The sequence below is a fragment of the Tupaia chinensis genome, unplaced genomic scaffold, assembly GCF_000334495.1.
Source record: "Tupaia chinensis unplaced genomic scaffold, TupChi_1.0 Scaffold146837_1, whole genome shotgun sequence".
NCBI lineage: Eukaryota > Metazoa > Chordata > Mammalia > Scandentia > Tupaiidae > Tupaia > Tupaia belangeri.
Window position 1 is genome coordinate 2,741,819 of NW_006206691.1, and position 20,713 is coordinate 2,762,531.

A 20,713-nucleotide genomic window follows, 5' to 3' on the forward strand; every position below is an offset into this window, starting at 1 on the left:
AAAAAAAAAAAAAAGAAATACTTAGATGGATAAAGATGTGTGTGGAAAGATGGAAAGATGGAGGAATAGGCTGTAGGATAAAGAGTAAATAAAAATTAAGAATTTATAGGGATATAGTTGTACTTTTATTCAAAAGAATATGAATTTATATTCTGTTTTATTGAAACTGAGCACCTGTTGCAATGCAACTCCTATGTTAGTGAATAGCATGCAATAGTAAGAGAGATTCAGCTGATTATGTAAGCTGTTAGAGAGTCATTTTAAGTACTATTCATGGTGTTCCTTTGCTATGATACTATAAGGCAGCAGTCCCCAACCTTTCTGGTACCAGGTTCCAGTTTCATGAAAGATAATTTTTGTACAGACCATGGAGGGGGGTTGTTTTGGAATGATTCAAGTACATTTATTTTGTATTGTATTTCTATTATTATTGTGTTATAATATATAATGAAATAATTATACAACTCACCATAATGCAATATTTGCAGCCAATCCCCAGCACTAGTATTAATAGGCTCAGCTTCACCTCAGATCATCAGGCATTAGATCCTCATAAAGAGTGTGTAACCTAGACCTTTACATGTGCAGTTCACAACAGAGTTTGTGCTCCTATGGGACTATTGCTACCATGGATCTGACAGGAGGTAGAGTTCAGGAACTTATGCAAGCTATGGGGAGTGGCTGTAAATACAGATGAAATGTCACTTGCTCATCTGCTGTTCATCTCCTGCTATATGGTGCAGTTCCTTACAGTAAGGTATTAGCACAAATATGGATTATTGGAAGAATCACAATTTAAGAAATTTCTTTCTAGTATTTCCTTCCTTTCAAATACAAAGCAAAGATGGTGAAGAAAAGAAAAATCTTGAATGTATACTAAAAGCTGTGTGGGGTCAGGTCAGCATGTGGCATGGTGGTTAAGGCTCTAGACTCCCACATGGACACTTGAAGTTTGAGTCCCAGACACAGTGGATTGAAAATCCTGCTGAGTGTGTGTGCATATGTGCTCCAAATCCAAAATAAGATGGAAGGAAAAAGGATTGCGATGTGGCCATCCCTGTGGAAGAGGACAGGGGGGATTTCTCATTTTCCCTCTCTATCTCTTTGGTGAGCACACACACCCTATTGCAAAAACATTAACAACAACAACAAAAATGTATGGGTCAGCCAAGCAATGGTAGCACATTCTGGGCACTGTTATTTGGCAGGGTGAGGCCACTTGGGGGTCCTGGGTTCAATTTTTACCCCTAAAAAAGCAAGATGTGGTGAGGCTCATCCATAGTCCCAGCTTCTCAAGAGGCTGAGGCAGGAGGGTAGAAATACAGCAAGACCCTGTCTAAAACATCACACACATACCACCAAAACAAAACAGTTGAATGGGGTTAAGAAGAGTGGGAATAGAACCAGAGACAGAAAAAAAAGAGCACACTAAAAAAACACCCTATGGAAATGGGTGTAAAACAGCTTTCTTGCCCTATTTGCTTCTCATGGACTGTAATAGAACAAGATGTGAGGAAACATCTGTTGTCTTTTAAAATAGTACTTTGATATTTAAAAGAATAGTGACAGAGTTAAGGAACGTTTACTTGTGTGGTTAGGACAACAGTACCTATGAGAAGAAACAGGGAAAATTACCACAGCTTGTTAGATTGTGGAGCTAAGGATTTGACTGTCATGTACGAATCTGTGTAGCGTTGTGGGACAATGTTTAGCAAATGGGTCATGGGATTAGACTGCCTGAGCTTAAATGTTTTACTTGCAGGGTGATATTGGACAAGCTATATGAGTCCTCTAAGTTCCAACTGGGCATAAGGCTATTACCTGTCTCTGGGGTGGTTGTGAGATTGAATAAGCAAAATGAAACTTGGGGAGCTAGCCCAGAGACTGGACCCTGGTTTTTGTTAAAGGTTGGCTTTCTCTTAGACTAGACAGAGGAACTTACTGAGATATTGCATAGGAATAGAAGGGCCTTTTGAAAAAAGAAAAATAGACAGTGTTCTGCTGAGAAAGTCACTCTAAGACAGGCTGGCTTAAAGAATGGCTGAAGATAGGTTGACCATGGCGGTTTTTTATTTATTTATTTTTGAGGGAGATTTTTGCTATAGGGTGCATGTCCCTACTGGATAGTCACAGAGAGACAGAGACAGAAGGCAAGAAATCCCTGGGGGGATGGCCACATTGCAATCCTTTCTTCTCCATTCTCCTCTCAGAATCTGGGGCATGCACACACATACATCCAGCCCGAGTTTCAACTGCCAGGTTAAAGACTCAAGCCAAAGTGGGCCACGTGGGCATCCAGTGCCTAAACTACTATGCTGCTTGCTACCCCTCTGCCCTTTTATTTTACTTTATGTATTTTTTACATGCATTCACTGTATTTTGTTACAGCATACAAAATGCATTTTTCCATCCAGAAAACGCTGTATATTGGCTCAATCAAAGATATTATCATACATATTATCTTCAATAGATCATTTTCCATTTTGTGTTTCTTAAATGTTTTGGTTTTTCTTCTCCCTTTTTTGCCTTGATTCCCTCCTTCTCATCCTGCACATTTCCCACTCTCCTCCCACACTGTCTGTGGTATTCACAGTTGCTTTCCATGCCTTTTTCTTTTTTTAAAATTTATTTATTTATATTTTGGAGAGGTTTTCGCTATAGGGCATATGCGCTTGCCAGATAGACAGAGAGAGACAGAGACAGAAAGCGAAAATCACCCCCCGGGGGGATGGTCACGCTGCAATCCCTTCTCCTCCATTCTCCTCTCGGGATCTTGGGCACGCACGCACACGCACCCGGCGTGAGTTCTAAGCCACCGGGTCCAGGACGCAAACCGCAGTTGACTACGTGGGAGTCCAGAGACATAGCCATTATGCCAACTGCTGGTTCCCTATTTTTATTTATTTTTATTTACATTTTTAATACGTTCAATCACATTATTTAGCTTACAAGGTGATCATTTCAGTATATGAACATTTCTCCCCGGTCGAGTTGATCAAAATATAACAACACTACCTCCCTGTCTCAACAATGCTGTCTCCGTATCCCTACTCTAAATGTTCTTCCCCAGGCCCCACTCCTCCTATACCATTAAGTATTTTAATTTCTGCCATGGAGTACAAGCATTCAGTATGTCATTTTTAAGTTAGCAAGACTAGCCCCAATGAAAGTTTAGAACACTAATTAGAGTATCTGAACCAATACATACAGGCAACCAGCCATGATCATTGTATCCTAAATGTGCATCCATGGAATTGGACAAGTGCAAGAGAAGTCAGCAGAGATCAGATTCCAAGCACTGCTGCCTCACAGTGAATCCAAGACAGAAAGATAGCCCACAGGCCAGAGGGGACTGAGAAGGGCTGAGCACTGGACAGGAACATACCTGAGGGAGAAGGGTCAGTCAGGAAAGAGTCAGGCTCTGGGAATGAGACTGAAATCCCAGACAAGAAGAGGTGGCGGTATTCACCAGATATATGATGTCTACAGGTCATTGCCAAGTTTAGAGGACAGATTTCCAGCATGGACAAGGTTAGTAGAAACAGGTTCGTAAGCAGTAACTTAGAAAGAAACCCCAGAGAACAGATGACACTTCGGGGAAATAACACTATGTAATAGTTCAGAGGTGGACTTCCAAGAGAAATCATACTGATCCTAATCCCTACTTGCCAAATACTACAGGGGATAGTTATATTACATCTCTAAGCTTCAGGGTCCTTGTCTGTAAAGTAATAGTTACACTAATTTCAACTTGAAGAATTTTTGTCCATCAAATCACACAATTTAATGAAGAGGACTAAAGTAATTCTAGGTATCTAGTAAATTCCCAATCAGTGTTGTTATTATTATTAGAACTTCACTTACACATTTATACATCTTGCTTGAAAATGCCATAATTATAATATACATTTAAAAATGGAACATAATTAGTGTACCTAAGCCTTGTGTAATTTTGTTTCTTTTGCCATATAGCTTTACTCTTTATAATGTCTTTTCATTAGGGAGTGAATTTTTAGAATTAAAAAAAAAAAAGAACTTGCCAGTTGAAAACCAGGTCTTGGTACCATTTTGGACGATCATAAGAAGCCATTTCTAAATAAAAAAGAATTCTGATTGTGCTGATGATCAAATCATGAACGTGGATCTAGGGCAAAGGGAAAAAAATTATGCTTTGAGAATTCAACTCAATGTTTATAAAAATGTCAGATTTTGTATTAATGTCACTTTAACTTGTGCTTCTTGTCCAACGGTATATTTTTGTTTAAGTTACTAGAGATGGAGCCTGTTACCGCCTCATTTATCTGGCCACAAATTCAAGGTCTGCCTTAGTAGGTGGCTTGATTGAATCACTGGCTTCTTATTTCAGAGCTCTCTCACTCTCAATCGATGTATTAGATTTATTCACAGGATTCCTGCATCAGGCTGGGAGACCAAAGGGGTTCTGAAGAAGAGACAGGCTCTCATGTTTTTGCTGCAGAATTAGACACCATCTATCTGAAAATGGAATCTGTGGTAAAAATTTCCAAGTTACTTATGATCCTTCTCTTCACGTTGACTCAGTTCTCCCAAGACTCCCTCTTTGGGAGCCATTTAATCAAACAATACATATTTTGGCTTATTCTACTAATTCTATTGTCCCATAGTAAATTCAACAAAACTATCCCCTGACATAGTTTCATCTTGCTCTCTCTTTACCCATAGCACACAAATAGAATTAACTAACTTTATGAAGGACATTTTCTTATTTTTGAAACCTGACAGACTTATAGGGAACTATTGATTGGCCAGGGGTCAGGGTATCTAGCTTCTAAAGAAACCATGACTGATTTGCTTGTAATTGCCCCGATATTTTGCTGTCCCATCTCTGCCCTTTATTACTGACTCTTCTCCCTGGGGGTATGGTGGGAAAGATGAAAATGTGAAATTCAGTCAGATCGCTGACAGTGATGCGATCAGATGTGTGTCTGGCAGAAGTCCTGAAATCATTGGATGAAATACGCCTTCCGAGAGTTTTATATTTTGGAGAGGTTTTCGCTATAGGGCATATGCGCTTGCCAGATAGACAGAGAGAGACAGAGACAGAAAGCGAAAATCACCCCCCGGGGGGATGGTCACGCTGCAATCCCTTCTCCTCCATTCTCCTCTCGGGATCTTGGGCACGCACGCACACGCACCCGGCGTGAGTTCTAAGCCACCGGGTCCAGGACGCAAACCGCAGTTGACTACGTGGGAGTCCAGAGACATAGCCATTATGCCAACTGCTGGTTCCCTATTTTTATTTATTTTTATTTACATTTTTAATATGTTCAATCACATTATTTAGCTTACAAGGTGATCATTTCAGTATATGAACATTTCTCCCCGGTCGAGTTGATCAAAATATAACAACACTACCTCCCTGTCTCAACAATGCTGTCTCCGTATCCCTACTCTAAATGTTCTTCCCCAGGCCCCACTCCTCCTATACCATTAAGTATTTTAATTTCTGCCATGGAGTACAAGCATTCAGTATGTCATTTTTAAGTTAGCAAGACTAGCCCCAATGAAAGTTTAGAACACTAATTAGAGTATCTGAACCAATACATACAGGCAACCAGCCATGATCATTGTATCCTAAATGTGCATCCATGGAATTGGACAAGTGCAAGAGAAGTCAGCAGAGATCAGATTCCAAGCACTGCTGCCTCACAGTGAATCCAAGACAGAAAGATAGCCCACAGGCCAGAGGGGACTGAGAAGGGCTGAGCACTGGACAGGAACATACCTGAGGGAGAAGGGTCAGTCAGGAAAGAGTCAGGCTCTGGGAATGAGACTGAAATCCCAGACAAGAAGAGGTGGCGGTATTCACCAGATATATGATGTCTACAGGTCATTGCCAAGTTTAGAGGACAGATTTCCAGCATGGACAAGGTTAGTAGAAACAGGTTCGTAAGCAGTAACTTAGAAAGAAACCCCAGAGAACAGATGACACTTCGGGGAAATAACACTATGTAATAGTTCAGAGGTGGACTTCCAAGAGAAATCATACTGATCCTAATCCCTACTTGCCAAATACTACAGGGGATAGTTATATTACATCTCTAAGCTTCAGGGTCCTTGTCTGTAAAGTAATAGTTACACTAATTTCAACTTGAAGAATTTTTGTCCATCAAATCACACAATTTAATGAAGAGGACTAAAGTAATTCTAGGTATCTAGTAAATTCCCAATCAGTGTTGTTATTATTATTAGAACTTCACTTACACATTTATACATCTTGCTTGAAAATGCCATAATTATAATATACATTTAAAAATGGAACATAATTAGTGTACCTAAGCCTTGTGTAATTTTGTTTCTTTTGCCATATAGCTTTACTCTTTATAATGTCTTTTCATTAGGGAGTGAATTTTTAGAATTAAAAAAAAAAAAGAACTTGCCAGTTGAAAACCAGGTCTTGGTACCATTTTGGACGATCATAAGAAGCCATTTCTAAATAAAAAAGAATTCTGATTGTGCTGATGATCAAATCATGAACGTGGATCTAGGGCAAAGGGAAAAAAATTATGCTTTGAGAATTCAACTCAATGTTTATAAAAATGTCAGATTTTGTATTAATGTCACTTTAACTTGTGCTTCTTGTCCAACGGTATATTTTTGTTTAAGTTACTAGAGATGGAGCCTGTTACCGCCTCATTTATCTGGCCACAAATTCAAGGTCTGCCTTAGTAGGTGGCTTGATTGAATCACTGGCTTCTTATTTCAGAGCTCTCTCACTCTCAATCGATGTATTAGATTTATTCACAGGATTCCTGCATCAGGCTGGGAGACCAAAGGGGTTCTGAAGAAGAGACAGGCTCTCATGTTTTTGCTGCAGAATTAGACACCATCTATCTGAAAATGGAATCTGTGGTAAAAATTTCCAAGTTACTTATGATCCTTCTCTTCACGTTGACTCAGTTCTCCCAAGACTCCCTCTTTGGGAGCCATTTAATCAAACAATACATATTTTGGCTTATTCTACTAATTCTATTGTCCCATAGTAAATTCAACAAAACTATCCCCTGACATAGTTTCATCTTGCTCTCTCTTTACCCATAGCACACAAATAGAATTAACTAACTTTATGAAGGACATTTTCTTATTTTTGAAACCTGACAGACTTATAGGGAACTATTGATTGGCCAGGGGTCAGGGTATCTAGCTTCTAAAGAAACCATGACTGATTTGCTTGTAATTGCCCCGATATTTTGCTGTCCCATCTCTGCCCTTTATTACTGACTCTTCTCCCTGGGGGTATGGTGGGAAAGATGAAAATGTGAAATTCAGTCAGATCGCTGACAGTGATGCGATCAGATGTGTGTCTGGCAGAAGTCCTGAAATCATTGGATGAAATACGCCTTCCGAGAGTCTTTGGGTTTCATTAATTCTATGGTTCTCAAATGCTGGCATGCATCAGAATCCCTGGAATGGGAATTTAAATAAAGATAGCAAGTTTTCCATCCAGTAAGTTTTGGGTTGGGCCCGAGCAATTGCATTTCTAAGATGTTCCCAGGTGATGCTGATGCTGCTGACTCTGAGATGATACTGTCGAACCACCGCACTAATCCATGCTTGGCTTCCCTCCTGTTAACATGAATAATCCAGAATTCGCTTTTCCTCAGCTAGCTATAGAAATTGAGGTTGGAGAAATTAAACCCAATGGCTTGAGCACTTATTCTGGCATATGTGTACCTCGTGCTGTGTAATAGTGGTAAAGTAAGTAGGTTACTCTATCTGGTTGGTTGAGTTTGTTCACAGAGTAGTCAAGTATGTGATCGCTGAATATGGCTCTACTCTACAACTACCTTTGCTGTTTTGTATTCTTTTAGGACCAATGTAATAGTAACATTTAATTTTTTTAAAGGTAAAAATCTCATGTCTATGGTTTTTCAAGGTATTCAGATATTAAAAGCTTCCATTGTTTTTCTCAATGATCCAGACATCATGAGTCTTTTTTGGTAATGGAAGAATTTATTTCATTTGATGCTCATGAATTTTTAACATAATACAGTACTTATTTGGCTTTGATAAAGGAGTACCTGGAACAAGAGTCAGCAGAGGTATAGTGGTTAAGGTGCTAGACTCCCACATGGTCAACTGTGGTTCAAGGCCTGGATCTGGCAGTTTGAAATCATGTTGGGCATATGTGCATGTGTGCCCACCCAAAATCGCAGAAGAAGAATGGAGGAGAAGAGATTGTGGCATGGCCATCTCCCCGGCAGCTAGAGGAGTGATTTCTCATTTTCCCTTTTGTTGTCTCTCTCTGCCTTTCTGGCAGGCACGTGCACCCTAAGACAAGAACCTAAAAAAAAAAAAAAAAAAAAAAAGGATATGGAACAAAAAGCAGAGAGAGCAGTACATCACAGAGGCATTAGATGAACTTCAGATGAGCTCATTCAATGTATGGGACACATTTTGGTTACAAGAAATGAATACAAAGCTGAAGTGAATGTCAGGCATATAACAGGGAGCAACAGGGGATAGGGGTCTCTCACTTTAAAGACTTGGCTCGTCCTTTAGCTCCCAGAAAGTTATGTGACTCATTCCCATTCTTTATAGTCCATGAAGTACAGGCTGAATGATAAGCAATCTCAACTAGGAACAATATACTTAGGAATAGCCTTGCTTTCTTCTTTTAACTGGACTGGGTACATTTTGTCTGATAAAAGATCAAACTATGCTCAAGTGTCCCTGAGACTCAAGTAAGATTTACAGTCTAGCTGTTAGTACTGTCCTTTCTCTAGGTCTCGTGTACATCCTGAGATCATCCTGGCTGAAAGGATGTCTGAGAAATACAATTTTGAGCTTTTCCAGCATCTGTGGTACAGACAGTAAAGCAAGAAGGATGAAATAGATACTGAATGGTTTAGTGTGCAGTAGTTAAAAGCAGAAAAGTGGTAAACTTAAAAAAAAAAAAATCCTGGCCTGAGAATCTGGTGATGGACCTCTAAATCCAGTCCCTAGTTGCGACTGATCATGGCAGTGTTTTGAAGCTGTCCTACCAGAGTGACAGGATGAAGCAGTAGTATAGTCATTAATGACTGTCACGTAAGATGTATGAACCTGTGCAAGTAAACCTGGATCTGTACCTGCACCAGCTTTCTCATAGTGAAATGGCAGTAAGAATAATTGCCTACTTCATAGACTTGTTGTGAGAGGGAAATGCAATGTCCTTCAAGTGGGTCTGGCACATAGCAAGTGCTCAGTTTTTCATTTTCTTATGGTATGGAGTCTCATTGAATGTTCCTGCTCATGAGATGCTGAATCAATGATTACTATTTTTATAGTAGGTATATTTAAGACTTAGGAATAGTTAAACCAATATTCTAAGCACAATAAAAACACCTGTGTAAAAGCCAGATCACCTATGAGTTTTCCTTCTGGTTCTCTGTTTGCATCCTCACTTTGAAAACCTGTTACCCTGGAATTCTTACACACTAAAAACAGATCTTTATCTTTAGTCATACTGGGATTTTAGAAAGCTGTGTACTAGAAAAATCTTTTAAAAATTATTTTTCTTTTAGGATTAGAAATAGAAGACAGGTGACAGATCGTAACCTGTTCAACTTATTTTGTGATAATTTGTTTCTTTTGGGCAATACTATTTACTTGCACAAGCAAAACATAGCTTTAAATGTGAGATTTACCACCATCTTGTGAATCTGGGGCCTCAATTAACCAAGTGCATCTTATTCTTCCTCCCGCTTTAGCTGGACAGTGCCACATCCCTTATCCAGGCAGCTAAAAACCTGATGAATGCTGTTGTCCTCACGGTGAAAGCATCTTATGTGGCCTCAACTAAATACCAGAAGGTCTATGGGACAGCAGCTGTCAACTCCCCTGTTGTGTCTTGGAAGATGAAAGCTCCAGAGAAGAAGCCCCTTGTGAAGAGAGAAAAGCCTGAAGAATTCCAGACACGAGTTAGACGAGGTTCTCAGAAGAAACACATTTCGCCTGTACAGGCTTTAAGTGAATTCAAAGCGATGGATTCCTTCTAGGACGATAGGCTGTAAACAAGAAAGCTTTCTTTTTCTTTCTTTTTTTCCTTTCTCTTTCTTTTTAATTCCATTTTTGTATGCTTACCTGCCGACTCGTATGCCTCTGGCATGGGGAAATTAAGGGAGCAGTGTCTGTTTGCATGTGAGATGAGATGTGATCAATACTACTGATCCATCTGTAGCCCGGGAAGGGGACAGGGAATTCCTGTCCTAAGGTGGCACAGAGCTGTCCTTTACAACATTCTCATAAAATTGGGCAAAGAGTTCGCATTGCAATGTTTACGGGAGTGGGAGGGAGGGGGAAAATAAACTTAACTCTACAAAAGCAAACTCTAATGCATGCAAGAATCATTAGGTTGGCAGGTATATTCATAAGTGAAAAATCTGGAAGTGTAATGGTAGAACATAAAACTTGTATTGCTTCTGTTCAGTGCAAAAATGTACTAGCCAATACGCTTAAGTGTGTGGCCCACAAATTGAACAATTTAACTTCGAAGTCATATCCATGATATTATGTGGATTTTTAACTCAGAGGACACTAATCCAGCCTAAAATGCTTCTTTTAATCTGCATTTTGTTCTTTCTCTTCTAGGAGTGCCATTACTAGTGCTCATGTTATTTTTTTTTCTTCCCTCTACTAAAAGCAATTATTTATTTGAGAATATTAAAATCTTTCTGGGAGCACTGGAAGCACAATATGGTGATCTATCTTCTTCTTATCATTTTTTTAGTTTGAAACTAAACTATTCTTTTGCTAGAAATAGAAGGCCCAGTGGTGGGATATTAGAGGAATGGCAACTGACAATGTGTGAAGGTTTAGAGGCGAAGTCATAGGTGTAGCTTGGAGTGCTGGTATCTAATATACCGTTGTATCCACTAACTCAAAATAAACACATTTAATCTTGACCTCTGAAGAATGTTCTCTTTCTTTAAATGCATACTTAATGAAAGGTTAGAGCATTTTCTTCTAAGTTGATTGAAAACACTTTTTTTTTGGTACTGGTTTTTAGAATTTAGGGGTCATTTTTTTTGGTACTGGTTTTTAGAATTTAGGGGTAAAATAGGTGAGTATCCTTCATCTGGAAATCCAGAATGATTCAAAATTTTAAACTTTTTTGAGTAATGATCTGACACCACAGTGGAAAGTTTTATGCCTGACTCATGTGACAGTTCACAGTCAAAATAATAAATTAAAAAAATGGTATAAAATTACCTTCAGGTTATGGGTTTATTTATAAAATATAACTGAATTTCATGTTTAGACTTAGGCTTACCCCCAAGATATCCTGTTATAGTTACATAAATAGGACCCCAAACATTTTAGATAAGGTATTCTGGAACTGTAATTCTTTTTAGACATCTGTAGAGGTCCGAAATTTCATTTTGGATTTTTACAATTTGTTTTCATTGACTTTCAAACTGAGAATAGATGGAGAAGGCCTTGTTTTAGACACTTCATCCTTGTTCCTGGGTTAAACGAAAGAAATTTGATATGTTCTCAGAGAGAAAATTAAAAAAAAAAAATAGACGCCATTAGTTTCTAAATATTTTCATTTAAAAAATTGCTCTAAATTGGAAAATCAGGACCTTATGCCCCTTTCTTAAGGAGGATGACTATTCTTTTACCTATGGACTGAGGAGGAGTAGGGAAAAAAATATATTCACTTGAGTGTCCCCAAATCCTTCCATTAGAATGAGCCCTATAAGTCATCAGACTATGTAACCAGACTTCTAGTAAATTATGCATATATTTCGTAGCAATATGATAATGCACAGAGTGTCGCAACACCTAAGTTTTAAGTTAGTTTATGAACCAGGTCCAAAACAAAAGGGCTGCAGGAGTTGTGAAAGAAGAGAATGCTTAGGCTAAAATCTTACTTAGAATGAGCTTAACCATCACTGAAAACACCACTATGATGAAAAACGTTTTATGTGGCACCTCCATAAAAGCTATAGATTAGGGGCCAGCAGTTGGCCTAATGGATATGTCGTTAGACTCCCATGTAGCCGACCGTGGTTCAAATCTCGGACCCGGTGGCTTAAACTCACGTTGCCCAAGATCCCAAAAGGAGAATGGAGGAGAAGGATTGCGGCATGGCCATCCTCCCTGGGGGGTGATTTCTCACTTTCTGTCTCTCTGTTTCTCTGTCTTTCTGGTGAACGCACGCACCCTATAACAAACCTCTCCAAAAAAAAAAAAAAGAGCTGTAGTTTAGGTGACGGTGTAGTGGGAATGCAACTGGACACACTCAGGGAATGTCTGGGGACCTCCTTGTGTGCACTGGGCACACACACGTACCCTTGTATTCCAGACTGTATAAGACTGGAAATAAGTCACAGTACAGAGGCCCTGTTGGGGGGGGGGGTGCATGCCTCTCTGCTCATCATTAGATCATAAGTAACTAGCCTGTCCCCTTAACTCACATAAGCATTCAAAGGGGTACGACTGACATTCTTTCACAAATATTAAGGAATGCCTTCTCTGAGCTGGGTCCTAGGCTAAGCACACCACTGGGTACCGGCAACCTTCCCTCTTAGTGCATGAACAGGGTGAGGAAGCAGCGTACCACCTGTGCCTGCACGCTGACCTGAAGAAGAGAAACAGTGTGTTCTGCACAGTATGCATCATTAATACTGAGAAATCTGAACTCCCAGTAATGGCAAATACACCTGTTTGAAAAGCTCTTCCTTCAAAACGCTACTCACTCTGGTATTTTGTTTTGTTTTTGTTTTTTTTTTTTCTTTTCTAAGAGATAGACTAGAAATGGTGGAAATCTCTTCCCCATTCTTCTCCACAGGATTTAGGAAAGTGGAGATAAGGGGTTAAAGGGAAGAAAGAGAAATATCATCAGCATAGTGACGATGATCCTATTGAAAGACGCAACACAGTGCTATTCATATGTCCCCAAAGGAAACGTAATTAGCACAGTTGACTCTCTGACTTCATGCATTATTCTATTATTTAACGGGTCAAAGGATGCAAATACTCATCAGACTAGCCAAGAAAATGTTTAAGTTCAGAAGCGTCTCGGAAAATACTGAAAAATAGCCAGCAGGCCTCAGAGAAGCATGTAGAGAATGCCCTTGACATTGATGTATAAAATTTTAATGAAATGCTTTAATACATGCTTATAAACAATGTTTTTCTCTGTGTCTTCTGGAAATCAGTCCTTGATTTTGCCTATTTCTGGAAATCAGCCCTTGATTTGCCTGGTTCTTGATTTCAGTGCTTATTGAATAATCATCACTATCCCTCCTACCATTGCTCTCATGATCAAGGAGAACAAAAGAAATAATTAAATATAAACACTTTGCAGAGAGCACCATAGCAATACAAAATTGGTGCATTTCATGTCCTTCAGAAAGACACAATCTAGAGCATGTTCAATGGGAAAAAAGATTGTAAAAATATGCCACAAAATCATACTCAAAGTGCCAAATGACTAAGAGAAATAACTACTGTGTGAGACTAGAAGAACCAGAACCCACTGTGGTGGTTGGCGGGGGAAGATGGTATTTTGGGGTAAGGATTAATGAATGAAGATAGGTTTGTAAATGAGTAATAATAAATACATTCTGAATAAATGAAAGCCATCAAATGAATCAATTTGAAAAGAGTGATTACTGAGACACATGTACAGTGGTAAAAATAACCCTGCATACTTTTTTTTTTTTTTTGGAGAGGTTTTTGCTATAGGGCACATGCACTCGCCAGAAAGAGAGAGACAGAGAGACAGAAAACGAGAAATCACCCCTCGGGGGATGGCCATGCCACAATCCCTTCTCCTCTTGGGATCTTGGGCACACACGCACATGCACCTGACGTGAGTTTAAGCCACCGGGTTCGGACTTGAGCCGTGGTTGACTACGTGGGAGTTCCGCAACATAGCCATTACCCTAACTGCTGGTCCTGCATGTTTTTTTTTTTTTTTAAAGAGTTTCTTGCCTTTGGGTGTGTGTGCTTGCTGGAGAGACAGAGACAGTGAGAAAGTAAGAAATCACTCCTGATGGTGATGCGGGGATGGCCATGCCACAATTCTTTCTTCTCCATTCTCCTGCGGGGATCACGGGCACACATGACATGCACTGGACTTAATTTTGAAGCCACCAACTGAAGGACTTGAACTGTGGTGATCCAGTGATGTAACCACTACGCCATCTGTTGGCCCCCAAAGTTGCATGCTTTAAGGTCTGAAAAGACATGCAGTCACAGGAAACACAGGATTAAAGAAGGGGACCAGTGGAAAATAAACGTGGAGATGTACTATGAGGCTAACCCATGGAGGTCATGAAAGAAAAAAAAGGAGGGTCATGAAATGTGGTGATAATTATCCAACAGCCAATATTATTAAGTGGGATGGTAGCACAAAGAAGTGTCTTTAACAGTTGAAACTTGTATGGTGAGGTAAAGACTGAAAAGAGCTGATGATGTTAGGAGTGTATGTGATAAAACTATAAAGAGGACTTATATCAACTTCTTGAATAACCATATGTGGCAAGGAAATGATTAAAGTATATAACTTCTTCAGACAAAGACTCAGAAAACAAAATATCTGAAAAGCGATATATTAAGTTGGGCTAGAATGATATGTTTGAAGAGACTCAGGATTGTTACTGGTTCTGAAATAGAGTTACTTAAGGAGTTACTATTTCCTAAAGATGTAAAATTTTTGGATGCAGGAGAATGAATAGTCCTCATGGTAGGAAACCAAATAAATCTCTCTCTTTTTTTTAATTTTTTTTTTTTTTTTTTTTTTTTTTGTTTGCCACACTGTTCTGGGACTGATGGTTCAAAAGACATACTCATTGGGACAAGCAGTTAGCATAATGGCTATGTCGCTGGACTCCCATGTAGTCGACTACATTTCAAGTCCTGAACCTCGTGTGCATGCGTGCCCAAGATCCTGAGAGGAGAATGGAGGAGAAGGGATTGTGGTGTGGCCATTCCCCCTGGGGATGTCCGTCTCTGTCTTTCTGGTGAGCGCATGTGCCCTATAGCAAAAAACCTCTCCAAAAAAAAGAAAAAAGAAATAAAAAAGACATACTCATTTTCTGAAGACCCAAGGTATCCAGGGAAACAGGTTAGCTACAAACTATGTGTAGTTTTTCTCCATTTGGTGTCAAAGATCATGAAGTCAGCTTTACTTTTATAAGCCAACTGTGTAACCAACTGGTCATGGTTTCACTCATGGGAAAACAGGCATGGCTGGGAGGTAGCCAGTTAATTCCTGTTTCCTTTCTTACCATGAAAGGAAAATAATGGAACTTGCTCCTCCCTGTCTGCTGGCCACCTTGGAAAACAGTTTCTATCTTACCTATCTCAGAGAGCTGATAGAAATGGCAGTATCATTTAAATATCAGATCAGACGCCACTGAAAACAGTGGTAGGCACCTCAGTTACCGGGAACTCCAGACCTATGGATAGAGGATAACAGCATATATAAGGCTCTGAGAAGCAGAAGGGATGAGATCCTTACAGAAAGTATTTAATAGCAGCCTTGCAGATAGAGGACACCTGAGAAAAGAACACACAGAGGGCCAGGAAACATAGATGTTTAAAAATGGCCTGAAAAGACCATAAGCATTCACTTTAGCCTAAATAGTGAAGGTCTGTCCCTACATGAGTCAGTCTGCAAAACTGGCAGAGGTGACTGTCTTTTCAAATGCCCACACATATTCTAGCTCTCCAAGAGATTCATTGTACATTGAAGGAAACACAATAGACTTAAATAGAATGGAAAAGATACTCCACACAAATAGTAAGAAAAAGAGAAAAGGGGTTTCTACACAAATATCAAATAAAATAAATGTTAAGTCAAAACTGTTAAAATAGATTAAAAAATGACTAATAATAAAAGGGTCATTACATCAAGAAGATATAATAGAAACATATGTGTATCAAACAACTCTTATAAATATTAATATGTGAAGCAAATGGCTTTATTAGAGGAGAAATAGCTTTGTCTTCCAAGACTTCAATATGACACCCTCAGTAATAAAACTACCATACCAAAGATCAATTTAAAAAAATAGATATTTTGAGCAACTCTAGAAACTAAGTGACCCCACCAGACATAAAAAGAAAAACCAACCAAGCAGAATACATATTTTTATCAAATATACATGGTATATTCTCCAGGTTAAACCATATTTGGGGCTATGAAACAATTTTAAAATTATAAAAAATACCTTTTCCAATAAAAACAAGAAGGAGCATTGAAAAATCCACAAACGTATGCAACACTGTATCCTTAAATATCCATAAGAACAGGGGAAAACAATCACAAGAGAAATCAAAATCTTCAAGACAAAAGAAAGCAAAACATAGCAAAATTTATGGGATGCAGTGAAGACAGTGCTAAAAAATTTATAGCTTCCAATGCTTACATTAAAAAGGAAGAAAGCCTCAAATAAATTTAAATTTATACCTCAAAGAAACAGAAAAATAAGAAATGACACTCAAAGCTAACAGAAGAAAGACATGATAGTTGATTTTATGTGGCAACTTGAATGGGTTAAAGGATGTCTAGGTAACTGGTGAAACATTATTTCTGAGTCTATGAGGGTGTTCCCAGGAGAGATTAGCATTTGAGTTGGTAGACAGAGTAAATCAATGTGAGTTAGCATTATCCAATCCATTCAGGGCCCAACAAAGTGGTGGAGAAGGAATGGATTCATATTCACTGCTTGAGCTAGGACATCCATCATCTCCTGCCCTTGGCCATCGGTACTCCTGGTTCTCCCAGCTTTAGGCACAAACTGAGATTTACACTATTGACCTCCTGATTTTTGGGCCTTTTGACTCAAAAGGGAATTACCTTGGTTCCTTTGGTTCTCATGCCTTCAGCCATGGACTGGGACTACACCATTGGGCCTCCAGCTTCATATTGGAGATCCTGAGACTTATCCCCCACCATGGTGTAAGCCAATCTCCCATAATCTTATATCTCTATCATCTATCTTCCATTCGTTCTATTTTTCTGGAGAACTCTGATTAATGAAGAAGGAAATACTAAAAAATATATCAGACAAGCAAAAACAAAAAAGAGAAAAATGGGCCAGGTGGTTTTGTAGCAGGAATATACAGTGTTTTGTATATTACCATTTTGTATCCTGAGACACAAACCAGTGGTGCACTGGGTATGCATGTGCCTATGGCTAAAGCCAGGGGTAGATTGTGTCATCAAGACCTGACTGGGGGTACTGTATCTCTGTGTGTGTCTGTTTTTCTTTGTCTCTCACTTACGGAGTAAACTTTAAGAAAAATAGAAACATAATATAAATATGTACAACAATTATATTTTATATGAATTAAAACCTGTAGTAAAAGAAGACAAGAAAAAAATCAATAAAATCAGAAATTGGTTCTTTGAAAATATCAACATACAACTTGTAGCTAAGTTGACTAGGAAAAAAAGGAGATGACTCAACTAAAATCATGAATGAAAGAAGGGATAATCCCATCAGTTTTACAAAAACAAAAAAGATTAACATGGAATGCAGTGAACAATTGTTTGCCAACAAGTTAGATAACCTAGATGAAGTAAACTTCCAAAAACTTCACAATGCATGCTAAATAAAGAAGACATTGGAATAGACCTATAATCAGTAAGAAGACTGAATAATCAAAAAGTAAAAAGTTCAGGTCAGGAAGTCTTCACTGGTAAGTCTTACAGTTCACTTATTAAATACTGAATAGTAAACCTCAAATTCTCCTCCAAAAAATGGAAAATTATGACTCATTCTATGTTAATATAAATTACACTGATATTAAAGCCAGACAAAGACACTAGAAGAAAACTATATGCAATGTCCATGATGAATATTCACTTAAATTCCTGATTAAATATGAGGAAACATTAAAAGGATCACACATCATAACCAGGCTGAATTTATTCCTGGAGTGCAAGGATAGTTCAACATAAAAAACTCAGTCAATGTAATATACTACCTTAACCTAATGAAGGAAAAAACAAACAATCATGATTTTTCTCAATTGTTGAATAAAAGTGAGAAAAGCCAAACCCTCTTATAATGATAAACATAACTTAATGAATTAGACATCAAAAGAAACAGCTTCAAAATGATAAATGCCATACATGAAAAGACCACAGCTAACATTATACTCAGTGTTTCCAGCACTGACAAAGCTTTTTCTCTAAGATCAGGAACAGACAGAGATCCCATTCTTGCCATCTCTGTTCAACATAGTACTGGAAACCCTAGCCAAACCAATTAGGAAGTAAATAAGAGGCACAACTGAAAAGGAAGAAGTAAAATGAACTCTGTATGTGGATAATGCTAACATGTAGCAAATCTTAAAGATTACACCAACAAACTGTTAAAACCAATAAACAGATTCAACAAACTTGCAGGATTAAAGATGAACATGGAAAAATCAACTGTGTTTTTAGACACTTAACAATCAACAATATAAAAAGGAAAATTACGAAAACAATTTATTTACAATCGCATAAAAAAGAATAAAATACTTCAGGATAAACTTAACTGATGAGGTGAAAGATTTGTACACATAAAATAACAAAATGTTGCTGAAATAAAGAAAACACAAATAAATAAAAAGACAGACCATGTAAAAGAGAAGACAATATATTAGGATGTCAATACCACCTAAAATGATCTACAAATTCAAAGCAATCCTCATCAAAATCCAAACAGTGATTAAACTCATTCTAAAATTTGAATGGACTCTCAAGATATCCAAATTTGCCAAGACAATCTTGAAAAAGAACAATGTTTGAGGCCTCAAATTTCCTTGTTTCAAAACTACTACAAAGCTGTAGTAATCACAACAGTGTATGACAGATATATAGACCAGTGGAACAGAGAGCCCAGAGACAAATCCTCATAAATGTGGTAAAATGATTTTTTTTTTTTTGTCAAGGATGTCTAGAGCATGCAATAGCAAAAACAGACAATACTCTCAACAAATGTTGGATATCCACATACAACTTAATGAATTTGGATCCTTACCTAACATTATAGATAAAAATTAACCCAAAATGGGCCTGGCAGGTGGCGTGGTTAAGATGCTGGACTCCCATATGGCTGATGACTGTTCAAGTCTTAAAACTGCTGGCTTGCTTTCTCACTCTCTCTCTCACTCTCTCTCTGTGTCTGTCTCTGGTCAAAAAAAAAATCACAATAATAATAAATTAAATTAAATGGAATATTTCTTTTTTTTCTTTTTTTTTTTTTTTTGAGAGGTTTTTGCTATAGGGCGGGTGTGCTTGCCAGACAGACAGAGAGATAGAAAGCGAGAAATCACCCCCTAGGGAGGATGGCCACGCCACAATCACTTCTCCTCCATTCTCCTCTTGGGATCTTGGGCACACACACACACACGCGTCTGGCATGAGTTTAAGCCACCGGTCTGGGACGCGAACCGCAGTCGACTACGTGGGAGTCCAGAGACATAGCCATTACACTAACTGCTGGTCCCAAATGGAAAATTTCTTTAAAAGAAAAAAATATGAACCCAAAATGGATCAAAGACCTATATATCAGACCTAATACCATAAAACCCTTAGAAGAAAACATAGGCAAATGCTTCATAACATTGGATTTGGCAAGGATTTTTTGGATATGACACCTAAAGCCTAGGCAGCAAAAGGAAAGTTGATAAATTGGATATCAAAATGTTAAAAACCATATCAAAGGATACAATTAAGAGTAAAAAGGCAACATATGAAATGAGAGAAAATATTTACAAATCTAGTATCTGATAGGGGATTTTAATACAGAGTATAAAGATATACTATGTAGAATATACATGCATGCATATATATATATATATATATATATATGCACATGCGCTTCCTACAACTAAACACTATTTAAAATTAAATATGTTTGTACAAAGGACGTTATCAACAGTTAGTAAAAAGTCAACCCACAAATTTGGATAAAATATTTACAAATAATATTCCCTGATAAAAGTGAGTATCCTTGGGACCAGCAGTTAGCATAATGGCTATGTCGCTGGACTCCCATGCAGTCAACAGCGGTTTCAGTCCCGCACCCAGGGGCTTAAACTCACACTGGGCGCGTATGCATGTGTGCCCAAGATCCTGAAAGGAGAATTGCGTGCGTACCTGAGATCCCGAGAGGAGAATGGAGGAGAAGTGATTGTGGCATGGCCATCCCCCCTGGGGGGTGATTTCTCACTTCCTGTCTCTGTCTTTCTGGCGAGGCACATGTGCCCTATAGCAAAAAACAAAAAACAAAACAAAACAAAACAAAAAAAAGTGAGTATCCTGAACATAAAAAGGACTTAATTTGACAACAAAATGGACACAAGTAATAGGCAAAAGACCAGAGTAGAGGGCCCAGCAGGTATCGTGGTGGTTAAGGCAGCTAGAGTGCTAGAGTTCCACATGGCTGACCACAGTTCGAGTTCCAGACCTGGCAGACTGTTTTCTCACTTCCCTTCTCTCTCTCTCTGTTTCTCTCTGGTCAAAAAAAAAAAAAAAAATTCAAAATAATGACAATTAATAAAATATAAAGTAAAATAATTCTAAATAAAAAAAAAGAAAAAGAAAAAAGACCAGAGTAGCTATTGTTCCAATAGGATGTATAAATGGCCAGCAATGTGAAAAGATGTTAAACATCACTAATCATTAGGAAAATACAAATCAAAACCACAATAAGATACCACTTCATACACATTAGGA

General features: G+C 38.3%; 1 protein-coding gene across 2 annotated transcripts in view; it reads left to right on the plus strand.

The window, feature by feature from the left end:
• Nucleotides 1-10,925, plus strand: part of CTNNA2 (catenin alpha 2) — a 917,008-nt gene extending 906,083 nt beyond the window's left edge. The window contains exons 12-13 of one of the 2 annotated variants that reach the window (XM_027768558.1): nucleotides 4,396-4,512; nucleotides 9,732-10,925. In XM_027768558.1, the coding sequence (XP_027624359.1) occupies nucleotides 4,396-4,512; nucleotides 9,732-10,019 (405 nt within the window). In that variant the 3' untranslated portion in view covers nucleotides 10,020-10,925. The remainder of the gene's footprint in view (nucleotides 1-4,395; nucleotides 4,513-9,731) is intronic. The other variant, XM_027768559.1, reaches the window with a different exon arrangement.
• The last annotated feature ends 9,788 nt before the right edge of the window (nucleotides 10,926-20,713 follow it).